The sequence below is a fragment of the Rosa chinensis genome, chromosome 5 (assembly GCF_002994745.2).
Source record: "Rosa chinensis cultivar Old Blush chromosome 5, RchiOBHm-V2, whole genome shotgun sequence".
NCBI lineage: Eukaryota > Viridiplantae > Streptophyta > Magnoliopsida > Rosales > Rosaceae > Rosa > Rosa chinensis.
The window spans coordinates 24,726,121-24,748,289 of NC_037092.1; the positions used below are offsets into that span (position 1 = coordinate 24,726,121).

General features: G+C 36.4%; 1 protein-coding gene across 1 annotated transcript; it reads left to right on the forward strand.

The window, feature by feature from the left end:
* The first annotated feature begins 1,675 nt into the window (after nt 1–1,675).
* On the forward strand, nt 1,676–3,253 carry LOC112166539 (epidermis-specific secreted glycoprotein EP1). The gene has a single exon (XM_024303411.2). The coding sequence runs from the start codon at nt 1,748–1,750 to the stop codon at nt 3,035–3,037; it is 1,290 nt and encodes a 429-aa protein (XP_024159179.1). The 5' UTR covers nt 1,676–1,747; the 3' UTR covers nt 3,038–3,253.
* Nucleotides 3,254–22,169: the final 18,916 nt, after the last annotated feature.

Sequence of the window (22,169 nt, forward strand, 5' to 3'; positions counted from 1 at the left end):
AACCCAACCTATGTGAATGGCGATCCCAGGAAGTAGGTTCATATGGGTAACAACAAGTCACTTGTTGATCAGTGGTGCACTATCAAAATAAAATTTGGAGTCCATCCCTATGGTGCATAGATAGTGCTTTAACTGGAACGTATAAGGATAAACTTTGTTCTTAATAAGTACCATAGCCCTTACACATGGGTGGTGTGTTTGATTCCAGTACACACTTGATAGACTTACCTATATGAGTGTGGAAGTTGAGCCGCTTCCTATGAAACTTGGGCAAGTCTTCTAGAGCACTCATGAATATCCAGGTAGGGGCGCATGGCCTATTCGTGCCCACCAGCGGAAAATGCTTGATTTCGAGAGTTCAGTGTGGATGGTAGTTCTCTGATTCATATTAAGAAATTTTGGTTCATAGAAAATTTAATTTTCACCAAATTTGTGTGGATCACAATTATTTATCCTATGGCTGGTTCATACTCCAAAAGACACCAGTTTAGAAGCATTGGATTCTGATTTTCCTTTGGCACTCTATAATTTCCTTGTTCAGTTAGCAGCTTCCGTATTTTGAAATATGTGGGGGATTGTTGGAAATTTTGATTGTGTATTTCAAAATACTTTGTGTAACTCCCAATTCATTGAAAAATTATTTACTATACATTTATTCTAAACGTTACTAATTCATTATGGTCATAATATTAAAGCATATTATGGTTACGGGAGTTACAATTTTTCAATAATTATCTTATTAAATTTGCATCATATCTCTAAGTATTTTCATCTACTATATATGCATGTCACTTCTTGCTCTTACACACACAATAAAATTCATTATCTTCTATATTTCTCTCCATAGCCATTTCTCTAGTGAGTTCATACATATTCTAGAGTGTTCCTTGTTCTTGCTCTTCCATAATGCCAAAGGAAAAAATCAAGCATTTCTAGGATCCAAGTTTGCGAGTGTACGCTTACAAGGATTAACGGTTGTTGTACCCTGCAGGGTAGGGCGCCACAAACCTGCTACACCGAGACATTGTCTCCGAGGTGCGAAATCTACTCTTAAGGGCAGTGTTCACACGCCTTAACCTTAAACTCTTTTTGAAGTAATCATTGGGTGGCAGCTCACAAATCTAAAAGATAAGTGTTTATTTTCTATTTTCAGCTTATTATGGCATTAATGTGATTATATTTATTTACTAATAAAATATTGTATTTATGGAATTTTGTAGGAAACGAAATCTGATGACGAAAATAACATCTATCGACTAAATTTCCAACACTTTAGACTCCATAGAGTTAATTTGCCCTAATATATGACCAAACTTTGTATCTGTACACATGCATGTAGTGCCCTGCAGGCGTAGTGGGTAATGGGGAAGAGTAGTATGTTTAATGCTGTCGACCCATACACGTTATACAGATAGGCATTAATCGTAAAGAAGTTTTTGACTGAAATATATATATATATATATATATATATATATATATATTAATAATATTATATCAGTTCAATAAAGACTTTCTATAATTGGGCAGCTGTGAAGGGATTTGATCAAATCGGGCGTCTAGATTAGTCGGTACATTAATGTCAACACTAACATTATATTTAATAAGCCCATCCCACAGAATATCCAAATCCAAATCCACATCCAAGTTAAGGAGAAATGATAGGGAGCATTCAGATCCAATGACTTCGATATCAGTATAAATAGAGGGTTATCTAAGCAGTAATCTACAGCTTAAACCAAGCTACAACATGTCTTCCCCTACATTTACAAATCCATTGCTCTCCCTGTTTCTTTTCTCCATCTTTGCTTTCACTGCTCAAGCTCAAGTTCCTGCAAATGAAACTTTCACGCTTATCAATGAGGGAGAATTCGGGCCTTATGTTGTCGAGTATTTCGGAGACTACCGTATGCTGCCTCAGGTCTTCAGCTCCCCTTTTCAGCTTGGTTTCTATAACACCACCCCTAATGCCTTCACTCTTGCTCTTCGTATGGGTTTGACACGTTCGGAGTCACTCATGCGTTGGGTTTGGGAGGCCAACCGTGGAAACCCTGTTGGCGAAAATGCCACTTTCTCTTTGGGGACCGACGGGAACCTCGTCTTGGCCAATGCCGATGGCCGTGTGGCGTGGCAAACCAACACTAGCAACAAAGGTGTAGTAGGTTTCACATTGCTTCCCACCGGCAACATGGTCCTATATGACGCAAGGGGTAACTTTGTTTGGCAGAGTTTTGACTCCCCTACCGACACTTTGTTGGTGGGTCAATCTCTACGAGCTAGCGGAGTAAGCAAGCTTGTGAGCCGGGCGTCGGAGAAAGAAAACAAAGATGGTCCTTACAGCCTGGTCTTGGAGCCAAAGGGATTGCTTTTGTACTACAAGAGCAGCATCTCCAAAAAGTCACTGCTCTACTCTCAATTCACTAACATTCAGCAGGGAACTTTGGATAATGTGACGTTGAACAGCGCCACTGATGATGGTTTTGTTTGGGACTTATCTTTATTGACCTCGGGTGGAAACAATCTCTATCTAGCTAGACCTAAATTCAATGGCACCTTGACATACCTCAGGCTCGGAATTGATGGAAACATCAAGCTTTACACTTACTACGGCCAGGTAGATTCATGGGAGCAGACCTTCACTCTTTTCGACAGGGACTCAAACTTTGAAACCGAGTGCCAGTTGCCGGAGCGATGCGGGAGCTTGGGCGTTTGCGAGGACAACCAGTGCGTTGCTTGCCCAACGTCTAACGGACTATCGGGTTGGAGCAAGACTTGTGCGCCGGAGAAGCTAACTTCATGCAAGGCAAACAGCTTTCGCTACTACAAGGTTGAAGGTGTAGATCATTTCTTGAGCAAGTATAATACAGGATCAGCTACAAAGGAGGTCGACTGTGGTAAGAAGTGTAGTTCCGACTGCAAGTGTCTGGGCTACTTTTACAACAGGGATACGTCAAGGTGTTTGATAGCTTATGAGTTGAAGACCTTGACCAAAGTTGCAAATTCAACACATGTGGGTTTCATCAAGGCACCAAACCACTAGGATATATGCATGAACTGATGGACCTAGCCAGATTACTTATGATTGTTCTAGTTGGCATTGTCCCTGCCGTGATGTTAACCATTTCTTTTTGTCATTGAATTGAACTCATAATGTCATGACTTAATTTATTCTTGCATTCTCAGATCAACACTTCCTTTTAAACCAACGAAAGAAAATAAACATAAAGAACATGCATTTGGATGCTAATTATATGTCGCATAAAAATTGTCAGCTCAAAGAATTGCATGACTAACTATATAGAGGTACTTGATTCTATATATTTTTAAAGTAAGAGAATTTTGAGTCCTTATTAATTATGTTTGTTTTATTAAAATTTGAGCTTATAAGTTTGAACACTAAATTACAGTTCGTGCATGTGTATATTATATAATGAGATATTGGTGAAATTAATAAGACATAATTCCATAAAATTCATTCGTAATTTAGTGGAATGTGGAATTGCCCAGTGTTAGTGAAGATACCCTCTAACATAACTAGCCCAAAAATCGTATACATAACCCTAAACAGTCCAATAGATTTCAACCCATTTTCTGTTTCTGAGAATGAAGATAGATGCATACATTGAGAACTTAATTGGTTCAGAAATAGAGTTATTGCTTTGGATCCAAAGCTTTTGTACTCTTTAGTCATTTTTATACCACCTTCTCCACGCATGGATTCTATAGCTAGCTTGGATTTTTCAATGCAATGGCAGAGTTTGGTTTTCGGTTGCAAACATCATATTTATCTATCACATCCTATGATTGGTTCTCTTTCAAAGCGATCCATTGATGATAGGAAACCGTGGGCTTTTCGATCTAATTAGTGACATATTTTTCCTTGGCAGCCGCTAAGATGGAAGAAAGATTGTCAAAAAAATTGGTCCAAGATATATTTTGATTTTGATATCACCACTCCTTTTGCTTATTTGCGTAACTTCATCAATAATTATTGCTATGAATGTGAATCCAGACCAAAAGGACTAGTCTCCAGTGCTATACAACTCATTGTGGCAATGACAAAGAGATTGATTTAACAGATAGTCAGTCATCTATTGTTGCAGTAGCTGCAATATTAGCATTAATTGATGGTCAATTAACTAGATTGACTTTTGGAGCTTAGGCCATCTCCAAATGATGGGTTCAAGGGTCATTTCATAAATTGTAGCCTTTTTATATATATATATATATAGGAATTTTCTCAGGTGCGGATGTCCGTACTGAAATTTCGGTACGGATTTCCTGTTTTCGACCACTTTCCGGCCACATTTTTACATCTTAACCGTTCAGTTTTTAGGTCCTAGTGTATAGATCACCTTTACAATATTTCAACCAATTTGGTGATCGTTAAGGCATCCAAAACTGCAATTTACCATTATAAATACGAACGGTTCCGGTTAGACAGATTCGGTCCGTTCGTGTAAATTGCAGTTTTGGATGCCTTAACGATCACCAAATTGGCTGAAATTTTGCAGAGGTGATCTATACATTATGACCTAAAAGGTGAACGGTTAAGATGTGAAAATGTGGCCGGAAAGTAGTCGAAAACAGGAAATCCGTACCATCCGCACTGTACGGATGTCCGCACCTGAGACGGACTGTGTGTATATATATATATATATATCCAACAACAACCAAGAAGATGGTTAAAGGGTCATAAAATGGCCAGACGGTTTAGAAGAGGGCCAAAGGTAGCTCTTTAGCTAGCCCAATCAAATTTTTTTTTTTTTTTTATCAAAACCAGATCAAAATTTAAAGGGATCATTCTCTCCAAACGCGATCGGCATATGGCTGTTAAAAAACACTATAGATTGGACAAGTCGCAGTTTGTCACTGATTAAATGACAATTTAAACTCATCTCATCTCTAATAAATGTTTTTAATTATGTTTGTGTGGTTTCATTTAGCTTTTCATTTGTAAGGGTATTATTCCAATAAATGTTAATTTCATCAATCTAATATTACATAAGTAAAAAACCAAGCATTGGAATCATAACAATACAATTATTTAAAATAGATAACTCCCTAATTTTCCTAATCCTCATCTTCATTAGGAATCCAATTTGTGTTTATGGGGTCATCCATATGGTTGGGGTTTGTGGATTCACCCGAAGAGAAAGATGGGGAAGGGACACCACCGATGAATGGTGGTTGTGGGAAGCCACCGGGGAAAGGAGATTGTGGATAATACCCACCGGGGAATGGTGGTTGTGGATAGCCACCGGGGAAAGGAGGTTGTGGATAAGGAGGTTGTGGATAGCCACCGAAGAAAGGAGATTGTGGATAATACCCACCGGGGAATGATGGTTGTGGGATGTTAGATCCACGGGTTGCATCTTCAGCTTCTTTCTCTGCAATTTTTTTTTGTTTTCTTTGCCAGTAATTCTTTTTGGTTGGCGTCATCTTACTTGTGTCCATCTCCATAATACGCTCTTCCCTCTCTTGAATTTTGAATGCCTCGTTTCGCATATCCATTTGCAAGCGTATATAATCTCGTTGTTGTTGGTCACGGAGATGTCGAGCATATTCCTCATCACGTTTCTCCTTGGCAGACATCATTGATGTTTGGTTGGTTGCTATAGTCTCCACAGCGACTGTCAGAGGACTAGAATCATTAGATGCTTTCTTTCCTTTCCGAAGAGCTTCTTTGGCAGCCTTCTTTCCTTGAGGCCTCACCGAAGGATTTGGAGTTGCATCGGCGTTTACCTCATCTGCATCTATGTCCAACTGGACATGAGAATCAGGAGCGGATTGTTGTGTGTGCATCCGTTCAGTTTCTCCCCTGGAGGTTCCTCCATCCGAAGAGGAATGGTTTGGAATGTCTTCAAATTGTTGAAACCCCTTAACAAACTCGTAACATTCTAAATTAATGAAATCACCTTTTTTTTGTTTTCCTTTCGATTTGGTCATCGCAGCTCTCCACAAATCTTGTGCTTGACGTAGCTATTTAATTTAAACAAAAAAGTATAAATCTATTAGTACAAATATAAACGAGGTACAATGTATCAACTATTTAAGTATAAGGTGAGTATAATGTATAATTTAAATATAATGAAGTCTAAAGTATGATTATGAAGTACTAATTTGAAGTATAATTATCAACTAAATTTTTATATATGAACTAATAATTAAAAGTATAATTATCAACAAAATATTTCAACTAATAATTTAAAGTAAGATGTATCAACTAATTAAATTTTAATATACACTAAAAGAATAATAAAAATTAATATTTGTGTTACACTACAAATTCATACCTCATCAATTATATTCGCACCACTCTTGTACCAAAGTTTCGCTTGCCTTAACGCACAATGCTAAGCATAGAGTTCAACTTTCAAGGTTTTCCACCTCCCTTGAAAAGCTTGCAATGATCGGACATATCCATCCCAATGTTCGGCATAGTGTTGGCGTACCTCTAACCATAGATCATCTTTTCTTCGTTCCGTACCCTTTGCCTGATCTTGGCTAACAGCCCTCCAAGACTTGCACAATTGAATGTCTTCAATAGTCTGCCAACGTGTCCCGTCAATACTTGGATCTCCTACGGGTTGGACAATCGTATTCCCTCGTACACTCATATTCGAATAAAAAATTGTAGAGTATGAAAGCTATGAGGAGAAGGAGCAAAAAAATTTGAGGAAGTAAGATAGATGATTTTTTTGGTGTGAGAGGTAAATTAGGAGGTGAGGTATTTATAGGAAATTTTGGTTATTTTTATTTTGTTACCGTTGTAATCTAACGGTATTGTTTTTTTTTTTAACCTCTGCAATCTCCAGCCGTCAGATCCATTTCATAATCATAAGCAACGGTCCAGATCTGTGGACCGTTGCATTCAAATCTGCAGCTGCTCACCAACGGCTACATGCCACGTTGCCGCACATATCCACAAAACAACAAAAAAATGAAAGCAACGCGCCTGCCTTAATTGTCGCTGCTAGAAGACAAGAAACTGACTTCCACTCACCCCCGAGGCGCGTCTCCCCGAGCTGCTTTGTTTTGGGCCAGGCTGGCATCCTGGGTCACGGCCTCAGTCAGCCTCCTACCCGAGTTCATGACCTGGGCCTCCCACTGTGGTTTTGCCCTCTTTCCGGTGGAAACATGAACAGGATCATTCTGGGTCAGCAGCTGCTGCTTTTGACGTGGTGCCCGGGCAATAGGATGCCCGGTGAACTTGCCCTAATGAACAATTGGCAATCAATTATATTCTAAATGAATGGCTAAGATTATTTAATTGTTGCTTGGCAACGGCTGGGTTGGTTTTTTGTTTCTTTTTTTTTTTTTTTTTTTTTTTTAAAACAGTAGGATTTTCAAAATCTCATGTTTCCCTACGTTACTATCACATTATATTGAAAAAAAAATATATATATATATATAGTTAATGATAAGGATACTCTATCATTTTATCTTATTTTGATAAGACGGCAATGTAAGTCGAGCAAGAAATTTTCATACACGTGTGACATAAATCTATTGGGACATCAATATTTTGAATAAAAAGTTTAATAGTAGACAAGTTTTCTATAACTGTAGGCCAACTCTCTAAGTCATAGATTACTTCTCCCTGGCGTCAAATTCATGAAATAGCTCGCCTGGGCTGTGTATCAATTGTTAGGCTAGATTCAAGCAACAAGTATATTATATACAATGAGGATAGTGATATTACTTTGATCTTTGACTAATTGTGAGTAGCTAGATCCCCATTTAGTACACTGCTGTCCCAAACTTGGAATATAAAATAGGATTAATTTCAATTTACCCCTCTGAGGTTTGGGGGTGAAATTTTTCACCCCCTCTACTTTCAATTTTGAATTTTTACCCCCTAAATTTTTCAATTTCAATCAGTCTTGTTCAATTTTTACTGTTCCGTCCAAATTGGACGTTAAGTTTGACTTTTGAGGGCTAAAATTGTCATTTCAACATAAAAAATTAAAAAAATTAATTAAATTTTTTTTTTCTGGTTTTTAGTTTTTAGTTTTTTATTTTTTTTTTTTTTTTTTTGTCTTCAACCTATACACCACAAATTATAATAGGTTTATAAAAACAAAAAAATATTTTAGGTGGTTGAAAGCCGCTAACTGGTCTACGATATTTGTAATATATCTCCGATAAAGTGAAGAATTTTAGAATATATCCCCAATAAAGTGAAGAAATATCTGTAAAAAATAATTTTACACTTATCTGTAAATAAATATCTATATATCCCCAATAAAGTGAAGAAATATCTGTGTAAAATCATTTTTGGTCTGCGATATTTGTGATATATATCCAATATTTATCTGTAAATAAATATCTGTGTAAAACTTCACTTTATTGGGGATATACATATATTTACTGGATAAAGTGTAAAATCATTTTTTACAGATATTTCTTCACTTTATTGGGGATATATCCTAAAATTCTTCAATTTATTGGATATATATCACAAATATCGTAAACCAAAAATGATTTTACACAGATATTTCTTCACTTTATTGGGGATATACAGATATTTATTTACAGATAAAGTGTAAAATTACTTTTTACAAATATTTCTTCACTTTATTTGGGATATATCCTAAATTCTTCACTTTATCGGAGATATGTCACAAATATCGTAGACCAGCGAGCGACTTTCAACTACCTAAATTACTTTTTACAAATATTTCTTCACTTTATTTGGGATATATCCTAAATTCTTCACTTTATCGGAGATATGTCACAAATATCGTAGACCAGCGAGCGACTTTCAACTACCTAAAGTATTTTTTTGTTTTTATAAACCTATTATAACTTGTGATGTATAGGTTGGAAATAAAATTTTTTTTTAAAAAGAAGAAACAGAACAAAAAAAAAAACAAAGAAAAAGGAAAAAAAAAAAACTAAGAAACAGAAAAAAAAAAAAAAAAAAAAAAAAAAAAAAAAAAAAACTTAAAAACAGAAAAAAAAAAAAAATTAATTTTTTTTAAATTTTTTATGTTGAAATGACCATTTTAGCCCTCAAAAATCAAACGTAACGTCCAATTTGGACGGAACAGTAAAAATTGAACAAGACTGATTGAAATTGAAAAGTTTAGGGGGTAAAAATTCAAAATTGAAAGTAGAGGGGGTGAAATGTTTCACCCCCAAATCTCAGGGGGATAAACTGAAATTAATCCTATAAAATATATCCCCAAATCTCAGGGGGATAAACTGAAATTAATCCTATAAAATATATCCATACTTAATCACCATGGAAGTGCCCATGTCTTATTCCAAAACTTTAGCATATAAGCCCTATCTATGTTTTCTTTCTCCGTTGCTCGGCTCATGAGCTTGCTTACTTCAGCTCGTAGATATTGACCCACCAACTATCTGTTGGGTTGTTGGGTAGTCGAACTGTCAAAACTTTGCCAAACTAAATTTCCAGTTTAGTTGTAAAGGACCATGTTTCTGGTGGTAAGCAACTTAAAGCATACCGCGTCTTTGATTGGCACTGTTTGTTTGCCAAGCCATTGGCGGATTAGCGTTGCCCAATTGCATTTTCGCCAACTCGGTTTCCCTGGTTGGCCTGCCAAACCCATTGCATGTGGGACTCCGAACGAGTCAACCATTCCGGGAGCTTAAGCCTGAGCATGCAAGGAGTGAAGAGATAGAAAACAGTGATATTAGTGTTGTTAATCCTGAAGTTTGGAGGTAGACCCCTGTCAACATTTATCCTAAAATTGAACCAGAAAAATCTTTGTTTGTTCGATCATATTGACTTGGAGTATCAGTTTTAGCACCAAAGATTGATTAGACACACGCCAAGTTCGTTCATGTTCGCCTCATGTCATATTTCTCTTCATTAGGAATGCTGAGAACCACCTCTTAATTAATCCTCCAAATACCGAGTGAAAACGATATGCTAGGTGTGATTGTATCCTCTCTTGGGTAATACAGGCTAAACCCGTTTTTTTTCCAAGAGGACTAAGAAAACGGCCGGTATCAGGGAACTGATCTAGTATATGCAAATACATCTTGATATATAATTATGTAGTTCATAGCTCTAGCTAGCCAGCTGTAATAGGACCATAGTCTTCGATCTGTTCTGTCATTTCCTTCATATATTCATAAGCATGCCTTTTGTGTTCAATTTCATATTTCTTCAGCCCCATTAGAGTCGGTGTATTTTGGATTATATATGTCGTATCTCGTATGTAACTTATGTTTAGCATGAGTGCTTTCACTTCACAAGTCAGTTGATGTGTTTAAACTTTGAACATGAAATAGAGTTTCCAGACCAAAAAGAAATAAAGGGATCAATTTTTTTTTTTTTTTTCATCTAGCTCAAGAGCTAGTTTTTATTCTCCAGCCGATGATTTGATCAGGAGCCTATTCATGCGTTGATCTTCATAAATATGACATCCATATCAAGGGTTTGTCTATTTGCGAACCTAGTGGAGGGTTGGTTGTTTGCTCATTGTGTTATATATTGTTAACCATTGATCTTGCTCTTTGCAGATAACTATTTCAGTTTATGATACGAGTGAAGTGACTCAGTCTTATATTAATATTGTAGGAAAAACTCTTCCTGCTGGACGAATGGGATCGTTAGTGAGTCCATATGAGTTGGAGATCATTATGTGTTAGAAACAGCTTATTGGAAGAGTGGATCACGACCCTAAATGTAGTGTAACAAACAAAATTGCCATATTCATGATCATAGTTCGTTCAATTGTAAAGACAAACCAAAGAGCGGCGTCTGTTTCCTGAGTTAGAAGCTATTCTTCGATCGATCTAATATTTAGTGGTTAAAGTAGCTAATTGTACTTGTTTGGTCCCTGGGGTTGAACTCGTGATAAATTTTGGAAGAGTAAAGTGCAGCTATCTCCTCTGTATCTGTGTTTTAATTTTTACTTTTTTAGAATCGGATACTTCTTGAATATTTCAAGTAGAACACTCATGCTTTTTGGACCATTTCAATGATAGCACAGTTGCACACATTAATAAGGCCAAAAGCCAAAAAAGATGGACCCAACCATATCCATATGCCAAATTAAGCCACAAGAAATACAGGCAGTCAATGATTAATTAAGAACATATAAGAAGAGATACAACATTAGTTAGATAGGGTTGTTGAAATCTAGGAAGGTGAAGAGGGAGTTCATATTTTTTAAATATTGCTTAATCATACAAAATTGATAGTGAAGAGATAGCAGATTTCCTTCACTCCAATATTTGATCATTCTGTGAACTTGATTGAGGAACCTACATTGAGTTGGATGGTTTTACGGCATTGGTTAATGTTCCATCGTTTAAAGATTAGATACAAATACCCGCTTGAACAAGGGAAAGGATTCAAAGACTTGATGTATCAATCGCATATAAAAAACGTCGTCTCGTATATCAATCAAATATTCTCAGAGGATGGCGATAGGTGTTTGGTGGATCCATAATGCGGTGGTGGGACTGGTTTTCTCCTCAAGATCCGGGTTGAGGATTTGTGGGTCTGGGATTGTGGTGATGGGTGGTCTCCTTTGCTAATGGTCCGACGGCGGCGACGGCACGACAATGGTGGAGGCCCGACAACGATTTCACCATCGCGGCCTGGGATGAGAGTACGAGATGGATCCTTGCTGCCCTGGCCTTCTGGGCCTGGGCTTTGTTTTTGGGCACAATTGGGTCAAGGGGGCATTATGGGCCTAGCTTTAATTTTTATGATTTATTTTATAGTTTTTTGTTAGTAGGATGTGGCTTTATACCGGCAATAAGTCCCTCCCGAGTTAGGGTAAGGCGAAGCAGGTTGTGTCCCAATTTGTACACTTTTGTGTGCCTTGTCTGCTCTGGGTAAGATACAAGTTCCTTAATTCGTCAAATGGTCGCAATCTACTAATGATAAGGTGAAACAAAGTGTCGTCGGATTTTATCCTCCAACAGCAACATATTAGGAAAGGTATACTTTTGGTAATTATGTTTTATTGTAATCAAGTTATCTTTTCGTTATGTCACAACTATATTAAAGCAAATAGAGTAGCCAATAGAGCACTTTTTACTAGTTTGTGCCTATTTGAATACATTTATTTGGTAGAAACTCCTGATATCATTTTAGGACATTCTCTAGATGCTTATTGTAATCAGAGGTTTAGACTCAATATCCTCCCCTTTATTCGGCACTTCATTAATTAAGGTTTGAGGACAACCGCACAAGCCATTATTTATTCCAAAATAAAAAAATAAAAATAAAAAGATCTCAAGACACAAACAAATTCAAAAATCAAGAAACAATGGTAGTGTTATTCATTAATGGTCCTCGATCATTCCTATGAAACAGGACTTCACGTATTCCTATCAAGTCTGGGAGTACACCATGACCTTGATTCTTGAATCCAAAAATTTCATGCCTGATATGGATTCCACCACTGATGGCAAGGATGATTCATTTCATCCGAAAACACATGCATCCCTAGTTTTGAAATGGCGAATTCAATGACCGGTCTAAAATTGAAGACAAAGTCATGATAACTCTCATCAACGCTAGATGGTACATGCATAACACTCATACTTCTTGGACCATTTCAGTTTTTTCCAATATCACAATCTAAATGTACACATCAACCCAACCAAATTTATATGCCAACCCAGAACAAATACGAGCAGTCTTTTGTTTTTTCGGTCCGGAACAAATACAGACAGTTGATAAGTGAGAACATATAATTAGAGATACAACATCAGCTAGAGTCGTTGAATCCAATTTTTGAAGACCTAGGATGATGAAGAGGGAAATCATGCATAATTGATATTGAGGACATGCAGATTTACTTCACTGGAATATTTGATCATTCTGTGAACTCGATCGATAGTCACATACATTGGGTTGGATGGTTTTACTAGATTAGTTAATTTTCCTTCATTTAAAAATGTGAATGACTCTTATGTTGAACGATAAAATGGGTCAAATTCATGACATTTAATATTTTTTCAACAAATCATTTTTCATGAATCATTAAAAATATACACATGCTTAAATTGGCATCTTCGAAATTCAATGGAATGTGCTGAATCACACAAATATGGCAACTACCATTGCGATTGTTTAATCACATGGTCCAATTAAGTCCATGACAACATCCCCAAAAACGAAGCATGGGACATTTCACATTTTTATTTTCGTTGAATCAATGAATAATAAGCACTTATTTAGAGAATTAAGCGTGGTTGATAAGCTGTCTATAATTAGAAAATCGACCACCCCTTCATACATTGATGCATTCAAATTATCAATCAAAACGTGCGAGGAAGACTTGCAGGTTGCAACTTGTTTACCCAAAAAAAATAGGGAAAATGATCATTTACACAATTTTGGGGTTAATTAACTCCACTTACTCAAATACTCTAAGAGATTGTCCACTTACTCAAACACTCTAAAAGATCATTTCCCTAATACCCAATTAAGTTTTTTTTTTTATTCATTTTTATTTATTTTTAGGATAATTTTGCCCTCTCCTTCTTTGTCACTTAGAGAGAGAAGTTATCGGAGACCTTGCGGACTCCGGTGACCAGTGGCCGACCACAGACACAGGTGACGGACTCCGGCGATCGGTCATCGGAATCTCTAATCCAGCTACCAAACCAGTGACCGGATTCCGGCATCCGAATTTATTGCCCCCTAATGTATTCTCAGTAATCATATTATTGCCCAGCAATAGACATGTATAACTCCTCAATAAAACTTTTTTTTTTCATTCTTCTTTCTTCTTTCCTTATAAGCCTTCTGCCAAATTTACCAAAAAAAAAAAAAAAAACAGAATGACTCCTCCGTCCACCAGAACGACGCCATCCAACAGAGTGACGTCGTCCAAGCCCTGCTAGCGAAGCCCAGACCCAAACTTGGAGCGTGGAGATTCGGAGCTTCCCGAACCTCTGACGAACAAAACAGGCGTCACCTTTGTCCAGATCGGCTCCGACGAAATGTCCTGTGCATCTACTAACCTCCGCCATTCTGCGTCTTCTACACGACGAACCAAAACCGAACACAGTAGTCGCCGATCCTAATTCAACACTAAATTGGCACGAATCACCGATTGTATTCTATATTCTGAGCTCTCGGAGATGACCGTTTTCATTGTTAATGGTCCAACCTATTGTCTCCGCCTCGATCTTGGAGATGCAAGACTCGTCGGGGGTCTCAGAGGCCACCAGAAATGGAGGAATTGTAGAGAGAGGTTGGGCAATTTAGGGTTTGTAGTTTAGGATATGAGTACAAAGCTGTGTGTGTGTGTGTGTGTGTGTGTGTGTGAGAGAGAGAGAGAGAGAGAGAGAGAGAGAGAGAGAGAGAGAGAGAGTTGCAGATCGGAGAGGCATGAGTGAGAGAGAGAGAGAGAGAGAGAGGATGGCATGAGGTAGTTTTATTAATTAGTCTGAGGGTAATATTGTTATTTAACTGTTAAATTGGGTTAGTGGGAATAAAAAACTGTTGTTAGAGTAAGTGGAATAATTTTGACTCATTTTTGTGCTTTCGGTCAAGGTCCCAAAAAAATAAGCCAAAACGGTTGACTATCTAAGAACTAAAAATTGAAAGAATATAATACAAGAACAAAAATAGGTTGAATTGTATACAAGAAAAACAATATAGTGTTAGAACTTAGCGAAGAGGGTTGAAAAATTAAAATATTAAAGGATTTGTAAAATGAGTATGACATCTCCGTTAATCTCATGTGAGGAATGGCGAAAAATCGAGCTCTGCTAGGGTTTTATCTCTGGCTTTTCTAGGTAGCCTTCGTGACTAAATGGGGAAATCTGTGGCCTGGAGTCCATCAAGGTCAACGCCAAGAATCGAATTTTTCATCTGCAAGTAATGAATTTCATGATCCTATAGAGTTTGGTGGAGAAGAAGAAGGTTATTCCGCTTCGACTTTAAGAAAATTTGGGGCTTTTGTAACTTTCAATACCAGGGAAGAAGGTTATTCCGTGTTCTGAGATTGGGCCGGCTCCTTCAACAGCGTCGTATCCCCAGATGGCTCAAAATTGTAATATTCAAGTATTGCTTCTGCGACCTCGCTATGGTTGATGATTTGTGTTGCTGGGAGGAAGTTTCGATGTGTTTGTCTTGCTTTTTCCTGACACAACGGGTCTCAAGAGTCTTGTTTGAGGTTAGCGAAATTAATTTGATCTCCCTGGGTTCCCAATTTCTTTTGAAAATAATTAGTTAAATTGGGTCTATCTAAGAATTGGGTTTGGTTAGAATCTTATCATCAATCAGGTACGCTCCTTGAATTTTCATGGTCAATTTGGTTACAATTGATGATTGTAATTCGACTTCAATCCAGAATAGAACGATCCCTACTTGCTTATACTACTAATGATATTTATAGGGTTAAATTATATGCTTGCTTTGAGCGTATCAATTTTTGGCGCCGTTGCCGGGGATTGAAAAATTACTTGTTAAGTATGTGAATATTTGTTTTGTTTATATTATGATCGAAAAAAAAAAAATTATTACTTGTTAATTGGTTGTAATTCTCGAAATTTAGATTAATTACTTAGGTTGTTAGTGGTTAACTGGTTGATTTTCTTGTTCACTATCTTTCATCTCTACTTGCCTTATTCAATTGATGTTGATTTATCTTTGTCTAACTTCTTGGGTGAGCTCATCTCTGTTTGTGAAATCTTTACCATTCATAAGCTTTAGTTACTGGATAAGAATATGGTTTCTTTTTCATTTATGGATGACCAGCATCCTTTTATTTCAATCTTTAGTTTTGCTTTGAACTGGATGAAAGAAAGTATTGAAATTCTACTTAACTACCCGTTTGAGTCCAAATACAGTGTCGTTATAGTGCTGCAAATTTGGATGATTTTTTTGGATGCCTCTGGTGCTCCAAACTTGGGTGATATTTTTGCTTTGCTTAAGGAAAACTATAGATGTGTTGTTTTTTTATCTAGATGAAGATTTAGTGGCCATTTCTGGATACTCTAAGAAGAGGACCATTTTTGGTGCTCCTAGCCCTGCAAAGATAACTAGGCATTTGATAGATCTGATGATTAGCAGTAAGGACCAAGAACATGGATCAGTTTCAAACACAATTGTTAATCATGAGAATCCTTAGTTGGAATAGCCAGGGCAGTTCCTGGCCAGGTTTTCTATCTCAAGTTCAATTCTATATAACTGGCTTGAAGTTAGACATCTTGTTCGTCCTTGATACTAGAATTCCTTAAGAAAGTCAGGCCAATAAATTTGCTTCTTGGTTTGCCTTTTATTTCGATAAATTTGATTTTGTTCTTTCTGATGGTCAATGTGGCGGCTTATTCTTACTTTGGAACTCTAGTACTGTTAATTTAAATGTTTTAGATCATCATGACAGATAAGTTAATGATATGAACTCTCTCACAAATTGGTATATTTCTTTTGTTTATGCTTATCCTCAAAAGCAACTACAGACCAATTTTTGGGGTGTTCTAAGTAATTTGGAACCCCAAAATAATGATCCTTGGATCCTTGTCGGTGATTTTAACAATATTGTTTCTGCTGATGAGACATGTGGTGGTAACTCTCCTTTCAATATGTATATGCAGAACTTTGTTAACTTCTTGAATAATATTAATATGACCTCCCTAAAGGCTGAAGGAATACTTTTCACTTGGACCAACAAACACAAAGATCACACTGTGATTTATGAATGTTTGGATAGAGCGGTTGTTAACCCTAGTTGGCTTCAACTTTATCCTTATTGCACTCTAGAGAACCTACCAATTCTAGGTTCTGATCACGGCCCTATTTTATTGACTACTTTACCATCCAGATTTTCTAGAACTAAACCTTTTAAGTTTGAAGCTATTTGGCTTTCCCATCCTGATTTTGTTAACTTAGTTAAGCAGATTTGGTCTCAAAACCTTGATCCTAACCCTCTTAAGAATTTTTTGGCAATTTCTGGGGATTTTTTCTCACCGGCTTTCTAACTGGAGTAGAGATGTTTATGGTAGCCTTTTCAGAAACCTAAATAACCTTCAAAATGATTTGAAATTTTATCAGAACCAATTGATGCTTTTTCCGAGCTCCATTTTCCTTCAGAACAAAGTTGTTGATCTCTCTGATCAATTGCTAGGACTTCAGAAAAGTGAAGAACTATTTTAGGCTCAGAGAGCTAAGGCAAATTGGCTTTCCTTGGGTGACAAAAACACCAAGTATTTTCAAACTCAGGCTACAATTAGGAAGAGAAGAAATAGAATTACTAAAATCAAAAATGAATTAGGATTATGGATTGATGATCATACTGATATCAGTTATATTTTTTTGCAGGACTTTCAGAGAAGATTCAAAGCAACAAATGCAAAGCAGCTGCTGGTTTTGTTATCAGGGATCATGATGCTTCTCCCCTTTTTGCTGGTGCGAGAGCTATTAGTCATGCTTCTATCCCCATTGCTGAAGGAAGTGTTGTTCGTGATGGTCTTTATCATGCCCTCCTCCTTAACTGTCAAAAGCTTTATGTCGAATGTGACTTCAAGTTAATTATAGACTCTATCAACAAAAAATGTGCTCCTCCTTGGCGTCTTCGTACTCTTGTGAAAGACATTCTGAGTGTGGCTAGCAATTTCGAAGTTGTTTCCTTCTCTTATGTTCCCAGGGAAGCCAACTTCATTGTTGATGCTGTTACAAATATGGGTCATAGATCATCTACTCATATCACTTGGTCCAAAAAGTTGCCGTTCTCAGCTTTGTCTGCTTTTAATTTTGATAAGTTTAGTTCTGATTGTAATAGGAGCTTTAAGTTGTAATCTATTTTCCCTCCTCAAAAAAAAAAAAAAAATCTCATTTGAATCCAGAGAAACTCATGCAAATTTAGAAAAAAGTCAAATAGCATATATTCCTTTTCAGACTCTAACCATAAGAATAATGCTACCTAGAAGAACACTTTCTATTACAGGAATAGCATATGTTAGCTTTGACCAAATTGAAATGAAGAAGTGCATGTATTATTAGCTCGATCATTCTTTATTGGAATGCAAATGGCATTGCTGTTACGGTATCTTATTGTGCATTCCCACATGATAAAAGAGCGCACATGGTGCTGCCCTTTCCCAATCTCGATATAGTTTGTCACTTCTTTTTGTTAGATAATTAGTTTTCTAATTGCCATTTCTAATCTGGTTACATTAACTATTTCGAGTATATCCATAGGGATTGCACTGATAAGTAGTGTTTTGTTTTTGGTAGGTATTTGATAAGTTGTTTAGTGTGGTGTGACTAACTCTTTAATTGATGAAACTAATTAAAAGAATGATAAAACATGGTAATGATGAAACGGACTTAGAAGTTGAAATGATACTGGCAAAGTTCTTTTTTTTTTTTGGAGAATGAATACTGGCAAAGTCCTTTAGCTCTCTAATTCTCGAATTGGCATTGGTTAGATTAATAATAGTGAGCAGCCTAGCAGGTTTGATCACAAGTTCACAGAATACTTATTTAGTATGGCCAATTATATGAATGAACTTGCATGTTACCTTTCTTTTGATGAAGGTGTTCTCTCTTAAATTTTCATACTTCTAAAAGCATAGGGTTTAGGATGGCCACAAGTTCATACTTCTTAAATTTTCGTACTTCACAAGTTCACAGAATACTTATTTAGTATGGCCAATTATATGAATGAACTTGCATGTTACCTTTCTTTTGATGAAGGTATTCTCTCTTATTTAGCATGGCCAATTATACTTCTAAATTTTCTTAAATGTTTATTATGCCCTCAGTTTTTTTTTTTTTTTTTGTTAAATATTGTTTACTTCCTGAACTTTTATCCAAAAAACACTTCAGTCCTTATCCTTCTAATTTCACACGTTTACTCCTTGTATTCTCAATTTTGGACCAATAGGTCCATTCCGTTACTCTCCGTCAAAAAACTTCGTTAACTAGATGACGTGGCAATCCCTACCCCATTAAAATATCTATTATACCCTCAATTCATCTTTTTTTTTTTTCTTAAGGGTAATTATCACAAATGGTACCTAAATTTATCATCTATCTTATCGATGGTACCTGAACTTCAATTTTTATCACAACCAGTACCTGAACTTTTTGATTTTATTTTAAATGGTACCTATCATTAACTTCCGTTAATGTTCCGTTAAAAACCGACATGTGCTAAACATGTGACTCATTTTTCAAGGATAAATTTGTAAAATTATCTTCTTCTTTTTTTGTAATATCACTTATTTTCATTTATATTGTGGATATAAAAAATGAGACTATCAAAAGGAAAAACTTTCAACTTCAATTAAAAATATGAATGACATGAAAAAAAAAAAAGAATTACGAAAGTTTTGAGAAGCTTTTGGTTTTAAATGTTTTATAGTTTGTCCAAAAAAATTATTTTATAGTTTTATTTGAAATGTTTTGTCTGTATCTATAAAACAAATTAATTTTTGTTGAGATCTTGCTTTTAAATTTTATTTTCATAAGAGGGTAGAGATATATTTTTAATTCTATTTTTAATTGAACTTCTATTTTTATTAACATATTAATTGGTCAAAATATCTAGTAAACAAAATTATTTAAATGGGTATTTTCGTCAAACTACTCTTGAATATAGGTCATGTGTTTTGCACATGTTAGTTTTTAACGAAACATTAACGGAAGTTAGTGATAGGTACCATTTGAAATGAAATCGAAAAGTTCAGGTACTGATTGTGATCAAAATTGAAGTTCAGGTACCATCGATAAGATAGAGGATAAGGTCAGGTACTGGTTGTGATCAAAATTGAAGTTCAGGTACCATCAATAAGATAGAGGATAAGTTCAGGTACCATTTGTGATAATAACCCTTTTCTTAATTTGTTTTTTATCTTTTTTTAAGTTATTCTTTCTCTTTTATGCTTTTTTTGTTTTTTTTCTTCTGTTTATCTCTTCCCCTCCATCCTTGCCATTTCCACGCAATTCAGATAGCCATGGTCTCTCTCTCTCTCTCTCTCTCTCTCTCTCTCTCTCTCTCTCTCTCTCTCTCTCTCTCTCTCTCTCTCTCTCTCTCTCTCTCTCTCTCTCTCTCTCTCTCTCTCTGCGGAACAATTGGCTCGAGGCTTATCTCAGTCCCAAGCAACATCATCTTCCACAACCTCATGCCCCGGCGTCATGGCTCCTAGCGGTTCAGCTGCCGCCATAGCTGGAATGTGCCGCCGTCGTAATGGCGGAGGGGGCAACTCCAGCTCCGGAGGCATGGACGGCAGCGGTGCGGCTCTGGTGCCAGAAACAACATGCTCAGGTTCTACACCGACGACACTCCTGGATTGAAGATCTCCCCCACCGTTGCACTCGTCATGAGCCTCTGCTTCATCGGCTTCGTCACCGCCCTCCACGTCTTCGGCAAGCTCTACCTCCACCGATCTACCAGCGGAGCTTAAATTCTAGATCTTCACACGGATCGTTCTGGATTCGGAGGTATTTGGAGGCGCGAAGTAATTGGTAATTTCAATGCTACGGTCCTTTTTTTTTTTGCTTTTGCTCTGTAGATTTGCGCAGGGTTGACTTGATACACCCTTATGAATTTTGCTTTGATCTTCTTTTTGTTGATATTCATAATTCGTTTTAGCTCCTGAAAGATCCGATCGGATTTGTCTAAAGGATCAATGTGGTTGGGTCAATTGACCTACTTATCATTAATTGATCCTAAAGGTCGGATTATTCATTGAATTGCATGATAGAGATGGAAGTTGATACTAACTGGATTTGGAATGGTTTTATCAAAAGTGAGTAGCTTTTGGCTAATTGGGCAAGTGAATCCAAAAAAAGGAGTAAACCCTTAGAAAAGATGTCTGGTCTGCCTTCTCTGAAATATTCCTGGTTTTGTACTTTTTGTTCCTTGTATCTCATAAATTTGTTCAGTTCAGCTATATCTCTTTTTTCCACAAAAGGTCTCTGTAATATTAGTCTTCTAACTGCATATGAGAAACAACATTTAAGTTGTTTGAGCATTGATCATGGAACTTTTGTTGTACGTTTCGTTCATGATAGCCATGGCCGATCGAGACTTCGTGGCTATCTGAATTGCTTGGCGCTCAACCAGAGGGGAGATCAACTCGTCTGCCATCGTGGGTAATAGTGACGGTGAAGGGGTGTCGCAGCAATCTTTGGCTGCAATGTAGGTAGTGATGGTGGTGGAGGTGGAGGTGGCAATGGCGAGGATGGAGGGGAGGAGATAAATAGAAGAAAAAAAAACAAAAAAAAATAAAAGAGAAAGAATAACTTAAAAAAGATAAAAAAATAAATTAAGAAAAAGAAAAAAGATGAACTGAGGGTATAATAGACATTTTAATGGGATAGGGATTGCCACGTCAGCTAGTTAACGGAGCTTTTTGACGGAGAGTAACAGAATGGACCTATTGGTCCAAAATTTAGAGTACAAGGAGTAAACATGTGAAATTAGAAGGACAAGGACGGAAGTGTTTTTTGGGTAAAAGGTCAGGGAGTAAACAGTATTTAATCTTTTTTTTTAATAAATTTATTCTTTTCTCTTTTATTTATTGATTCTTTTTTCTTTATTTTATTCTTTTTTTTCAAATAAAAAGAAAGAAAGGGAAAAAAAATTAATCAATTAATTAATTTTAAAAAAAAAGAACTGAGGGCATATAGACATTTCGCCGCGACTTTTAGACGACAATGACCTATTGGTCTGAAATTTTGAAGTACAGGGACTAAACGTGTGAAATTAGAAGGTCAGAGACTGAAGTGTTTTATGGTCAAAGCTCAAAGACTAAACAGTATTTAGTCCTTTTATAAATTACTGTTTATAGTTCATTTAAAAAAAAATTAATTAAAAATATAGTATAGCTCATGATGTATTGTCCACTCTATCTTTTGCTACATATTGGTAGAGAATGATTGGTTCGCTCCATCCATTGCAAAACACTAAGGGATTGATTCTAGTAATAGAGGTGGTACTCTTCCCGTCTCCAGTATGTGACTAGGGTTTAGTGAGACCACTAAATGTAAGTTTTTTCAACATTGAATGAAGCATTCTCCTTGATCCAAAATATATATATATATATATATATATATTATAAACTAGAGAATAAGAGAGAGATAGAATAGAGAAATAAAATGTAGAAGGAGGTAGAAGTGTGTGTTTCATTCTCATTAGACCCTTTTATATAGAAGTAGTGTTTACATCATAAGGATATAACTAATGAGTATTTATAGTGGACAACCACAT